Source organism: Urocampus carinirostris, chromosome 2 (genome assembly GCF_059441175.1).
Source record: "Urocampus carinirostris isolate Australia breed hairy pipefish chromosome 2, RoL_Ucar_1.0, whole genome shotgun sequence".
In the NCBI taxonomy this organism is placed as follows: domain Eukaryota; kingdom Metazoa; phylum Chordata; class Actinopteri; order Syngnathiformes; family Syngnathidae; genus Urocampus; species Urocampus carinirostris.
The window spans coordinates 14,608,569-14,615,104 of NC_142350.1; the positions used below are offsets into that span (position 1 = coordinate 14,608,569).

The following is a 6,536-nucleotide window of genomic DNA, read 5'->3' on the forward strand; positions in this document are numbered from 1 at the left end:
TCGCCATTACAAGGTTTGTTTTGTGTGAGCAGGCCGAGTGTAAGTCAAAGCTTACTTGACATTGAATTCCTCATCAATGTATTACATGTGTAATTTTGAAAACATCAAATATTTAGACCGAGAGACGCTAACAGAAACAGATGATCAAACGTGATGGACGATGCCGCGAGCATTTCACCGCATTCCCTTATCTCTCCACTTAAGACGGCTCCCGATAAGCTCTGCTGCTCTTTGCACCTCGCCACTAATTAAGACTCCCTGCTGAAAGGCAGGATTTGTGTTTTGGTGTGTGGGGTGGGAGGTAAAGAAAACACACTCACAGCCCTTTAACTTGTCTCTCGACGGTTCATCATCCGACACTCACCGGTCAGAATCAAAGACTACTCGGAAAGCTTTTGATCCTATCGTGTTTGATTTGTACCTGAAGAATGGGATACTATTTTGTTGGACAACATATATTTATTCTGTGATATTTAAAATAATTTCTTTATTGTCTTTCAGTTATTTTATGAATGAAGGTGGTGACATGGGATCTTTTAAGAGTCTGAAAATGCGTAAGGCACACAGGAGATCAAAAGAGGAGTCCACTTGTGCTGCTTCGGGAAGCGGTTTTGCTCCCCTATCTGGCCAGTAAGCCAAACTGCAGATGCAGTCTCAGCAGTTACCCATTAGATTCCATTAAAATCCCCTTTAGAAGCGCTATGGCTTTTCTTCTTCTTTTTCTTAGACTTTGGTTCTTCGGGATAGTCACCAGAAATTGCAATGGCTTCGCTCTCTTTTTCACGTTTCCTTTTCTTGTTGGGCTTATCACTGACATAACCGCTGGAGTCGCCGGTGCTGATCTCCATGGGAAAGAGCGGAATTCCCTCCGCATCCTCCTCTTCTTTGATCTTCTTCTCTTTCTTCATTTTTTTCTTCTTCTTTCTTTTACCATTGGCATCGCTATCCGCTCCATTGAGCTCTAGTGCACTGTTAGCATCGTCTTGTTGGTACAGTGACACTTCTTCCTCTTTGATGGAGGCTTCTTTGATTTTGTCCTTTTTCTTTTTCATCTCACCATTCGCATTGATGTCTGTTCCTTGTGTCATGTCCACTTCATCTTGACAGAACGGCAATACCGTTTCCTCTTCAGGTGATTCTTTGGTTTTATGTTTCTTCTTTTTCTTGGTCTTTTTGGAGGAATCTTGTACAAACGATTCCTCAGTGGGTTTTTCAGCTTGGTCAGTGTCCGGTAACTCCTCCTGGGGGACGGCGAAGACTGATTCTGAGCTCTCAGCGAAAGCCAACAATTCCTGAACCCTGATGTACACAAACAATATTTATTAGACATGCCAACCTTTTGACATTAGAAAAAGGTAACTTTTATTGCACACTATTCTTACGCGCGGAACATAATCCGTCTCCAGAATATTACAAACTGCAAACAACGTGGGCTTTTTTAACCCTCGCAAGCATGCATTTTTTTTGTTGACACGATGCATGTCAGTGTACAGTATTTTAGTTTATCTATCTATCTTGGTCATATCCCTCAAGAGGGGTGACCAACAGCAAGACAAACACATACAACAACAAAGAAAAAAAAAAAGGGGTAAAAATAGCAAAAAACATACACAAACATTTTGACCATGGCCAACCCAAATGCCCAAACACCCAAACAAGTTAGGCACCTCGGCACCTAAGTTAGTCATGCTTTCATCCCTCCAGATGAAACGGGACACTAGAGCCATGTCACTCGGGTCAGGGTGACACAACACACTCTTTTGTTCAACAGCAGGGCCCGACAGCTTTCACTGGTTTACCCCTGCCGCATCATACGGGTGCCCTACCCATCCCTTATAACATGTCCAAACATCCCACTATCCTTTTACAACACCTCTCCACTCATTCCCATCACCAAAAGGAGCTCTAGCTTCCACTAGATTTAGACCTCTTTCCTGTAGTGCAGTCATAACACCATCCACCCATGTCAATCGCGGCCTTCCTCTTGGTCTCCTTCCATTTACTTCTGCAGTATTTTAGAGTAAACGTAAAAGTGTGATGATTCAGCCAATTATGAATATTTTTTTACTTCCACTTAAAATGTTCCGTGGCATCAGACCTATCCATTTTTTCCATTACCCAATTTTCTGCACTATAAGGCACAACTAACAGCCTTAATTTTTTTTTTCAAAAGCTGACCTTATAATGCAGTGCGCCTTATATATGGATCAATATTTGAGCCGCAGCAGGTTTCGCAACTACTGTAAGCCGGCGCCGACTCCCTTTTCCCCCGTAGAAGTAGTGTGCGGTGCACGCAAGGATATGTACACCAACTTTTCATTTCCTAACCAATGTGTCAATCATCGTTTGAATAGGTCACTATTGGCTGAAGTTATTTGGAGGCAGAGGAGGCGGTTCCTTTTCAGCATTTACAGGCTCGTACAGGCTAAAGCGGGGTAAAACAAAGCCTGCAATTGGCAGAAAAATATGTGAATCACAAGTCCATCGACGTAGAGATGCTTTTGGGCTTTCTTTTTTTATGGAGTATGTAAATAATTTTCACAATTGGATTCATTTCACTCAAGGATGTAGGGGGACCAGGGTTGTGTATTATCATCGAACGTGATGGCCGCAAGACGCATCATTGGTGAGCTACCCGGGCTTTACATTTTTCGGGCATCTTGTTACAGACAACTCGTAATGTTTCTGTGATGAGTATATTTTTAAATGGTCAGCATATCTTGAATCCCGAAAGTCAAGGTAACTGATGATATGTGGCATTACGTATTTCAGGGACTGATGACAACATGCAGACACGGAGTCTGAGACACGCATTTGCTTCTCAACAGTTAAGGTGTTAATTAAGTTTGACTGACCTATCTGACTGTTTTGTTGACGTTCCTAGTGTAGCACCTTATAGTCTGGTTTGCCTAATGCATGGAAAAGATATGAATAAAAGCCTATTTTCTGGGGGTGTGCCTTATAATCCAGTGCACCTTATAGTGGCGAAAATATGGTGTTTATTCCCTTGCTCTTTGGACAATACAAGTCCTTAAATTGATTGTAGAGAATACCACCCACCGACCCAACCAGTCAATATTTGTTTGTTGTTAGAATTCAAAAAGGCGGTCGATTTGGTAGGGGGGGAAAAACGTAGGCGTTTTTAAGGGGAGAAAAGCTGTGGTCTAACGCGTAAAAGGATAGGTTTGGGTAGTATGTTATACTTATTTGTGGACTGTGACCCCAGATTAAAGTCCTTCTCATGAGTATTGTAAAAAATGATGAAAAAGGCAGTGCAATGAATCAAAATGTTGGCTGCTAAAAATCAGTTACTCGATAAAATAATCAACCCTTCCTGATTTACATACCTGGTTCTGTTGAGCCTTCCTCTGATGAGCAGCACACCTGCAGTGTCAGCATCTAGTGCCATCACCTCAAAATCCAGCTCAGCTCCGATCCTGGGCCCCGCGTCCCTCCAAGTCTCAACGGAAACCAAGTTGGGCTTGGGAATGCTGGCATTAAAGCAGCCGTGCACTAGGCAGCCTACGTGGCTCACACCCAGTTTATTCACCTTACCCTGCAAGTACAAACACTTTATGTAATTTTCTCACTTTTTCGCATGACAAAAGCACAAAAGCTGCTCTTCAATCATTAAAAAAAGATTTAGTTCTTTAAAATTATAAATATGTATATATTATGTATACTCAAACAAGCTCACCAACAATGTATCTCCTCCTTTAGGTTGAAATATGATAAAGTTGGCTTGAATGTCCAAGTGGATGTAGCCGCTATCGTCATAAATGTCTCCATGGCGACGCAGAATCTGTATATTGTCATAAGCAAGAGGGACTCCTTGGAGGCTGTGGGAAAGAAAGCACAGAAAATGAAAACAGTGATATCCCAGTAGTGGAAAGACACTACCATCGAACACAACAGTGTTTAAGCCAAAAACAGAGTAATTTTTGCTGCCTTTTCGAACATAAAAATGGAACTTGAACACCCAAAAGGTGTCCAAGAGAGATGAGCAGCCATCTCTCGCTCAGTTTACATGTGAATCTTTATGAAGTTTAATCTTTATTAAGAATACCTGTAATAATTATTGTTGTTTAGGTAAACATTTTATTGATATTATGGAAAACGCAGACCAATATAAAAAAAATACAATCAATTCAAAAGGGAAAGAAAGTTTTTGGTGCTTGAACAAATTGTTGGTCTAAGACCAAATCCTGATCAAATTATGGTCCAGTAGCTAGGTATCACTGTATTTACGGACACGGTATTAATGTAACAAGACATGTAGCACACCGTTGAACAGACTGTTTGTTAATGCTACATCCTTTGCAACCTGGCCATCCTTTTTATTCTATATTAAACTTTCATTTTATATTTGATTTCTAATTGTATTGTTTGTTAATGCAACATCCATTGCAGCCTGGTCATCTTTGAAGGGGGAATCCATCATGCGCAGTCCCTTTTCAAAGTTTCTTCATTTTCCTCATGCTAACAAAGATGACGTTTCTAAATTTGCATTTCTGGAATAGTATACGAGAAGCAATGGCAGTTGTTTTTAATCCGTATCAAGTGGGATAATTCCTTCAGTGTCAACAGAAAATTACACCACAGTTGCTGAAACAGTAACTGACACCATCCAAACTCAACGGCAAATGACAAAATGGCTGCCACTATAAATTAAGAAATACAAAAAGAAATGATCTTTTTCATTCAATTTTCACAAATTATAACTACAATGTTGCATTTATAGAAATATAATTTTAACATATTTTTATGACAAACAGGGTTTGTACACCATTTTCATGGCCAAACTTTAAAAGAAAATTTAAAGCCAATTCTTCTATTTCTACATTAACATTAAAAGAAGAAATCCGGTGTGAATCATGTATTTTGCAGATCTATGAATAAATCGGCAAGTTACATTTGTGATTTTTAATCTTGCGTGTGCATTTATCAAACATATGATTTTTAGATCTTGAGTAAATTGCACATGCATTTGTGCATATGAACAATGCATGTGTAAATATTTAAGACAAATCCGTCCCAATATGTGTTCGGTAAAATGACGGTAATATGTAGCTTACATTTTCAGATGTAGGAGGTTCTTCCCATTACAATTTACCACTGGGAAACGCTTCATTAGTTTATTGCAATCTAAAAGTTCATTATTGATACACAATCCCTGAAATAATACACATTTCTTAGTGCCCTGTTTAGGTGTAGCATACACCAGGCCTCTTGGGCGTGACCTGTAAGTGACAAAGACACTTCAAAGGACAATGTCATACAAACGAAAATCAGCTGCCATTAATCACGAGGGAAGAAATGAAATGGCAAAGCCACCAGAAAGCAGTGTCCGCATCATGCAGACTTGGGGAAAAAAGGCAAGCATTTACAAGAAGTTCACCCCAAATTCAAGCACTTTTCAAACCACGAAAACAACATTAAAACTCAAGCATTTCCAACGATTTCAAGCACCCCTACAAACCATTTAAGCTTCTTTTATATCAAATTTTTGCTGATTACATCTACAATGATGCGTTAATAGTAGCAGAATTATAGCATCTTGTTATATTTTCGAAATATCAGTTACTACATGGCGACACATGGGTTCAAATCCAGCTACCAGCCTTCATGTGAGGAGTTTGCATGTTCTTCCCGTACTTGCGTGGGTTTCCTCCGGGCACTCTGGTTTCCTCTCACATTCAAAACACATGTCAAGTTAATTGGCTGGTCCAAATTGTCCCTAGGTCTCAATGAGCGAGTGAGTTGTCTGTCCCTGTGTGCCGAGACTGGCTGGCAAACGGATCAGGGTGTCCCTGCCCACTGCCTGAGGACATCCAAGATATGCTCTAGCACCCCTGCGACCTTAGTGAGGATAAGCGGTGCGGATGGTTACTACATTTTAAGAGTTTCAACACCTTACCTCGCATTTGCGCGTAGTGTTTCATTAACTACCCCAGGCCCTATAAAATACATGTTCAATTCGTGTTTGTATGCTGTCACCTGGGTGAAAACTTTAAGAGCTCGGCCTTCAGCTCTTCCCGCAACGCCGTCCTCTTCTTATTTAGGAACGCAGGCGGTAGGACGACATGTCTTTGGCGTGTGTTCATAACCAGGCACGAGTAAGGAGCTGACACAAGTTCCGAAGCGGCCGCAAAAGAGGGAATAATGCACGGAACCCCCTCCAACATGTCTGGGACGGCAGTGGAGGGTTCAACTACCGGGGCCTGCATGCTAGTTTCGGGGTGCTCGCCGGACATCTTCACGTGTTTTGGGTCGTCTTCGACATGCTCTAAGTTCGCCATGTTGCTCTGTGGGACCGGAAGTGGTAGGGCAGTAACTTCCGCTCTGGGTATTAATTCCCATTTTACTTTATATTGCCCTCTGCTGGTGAGACTATAAAAGTACAACTGTGGTGGATAAATTTGTGACTATAACTCAAAAATCTAAAAAAAACACTATCATAGGATATCCCCATATTATATTTAAAGAAAGACAATATAGTATTTACACCATGGATACATGCTTGCGGCGAGCTCTCC

General features: G+C 41.0%; 1 protein-coding gene across 1 annotated transcript; it reads right to left on the bottom strand.

Moving 5' to 3' along the window:
• Positions 1–439: 439 nt before the first annotated feature.
• On the bottom strand, positions 440–6,327 carry polr1f (RNA polymerase I subunit F). The gene is made up of 4 exons (XM_088327810.1): positions 5,998–6,327; positions 3,698–3,839; positions 3,348–3,556; positions 440–1,299 (listed from the first exon to the last, which is right to left on the bottom strand). The coding sequence occupies exons 1-4, from the start codon at positions 6,297–6,299 to the stop codon at positions 669–671; spliced, it is 1,284 nt and encodes a 427-aa protein (XP_088183936.1). The 5' UTR covers positions 6,300–6,327; the 3' UTR covers positions 440–668.
• Between the last annotated feature and the right edge of the window lie 209 nt (positions 6,328–6,536).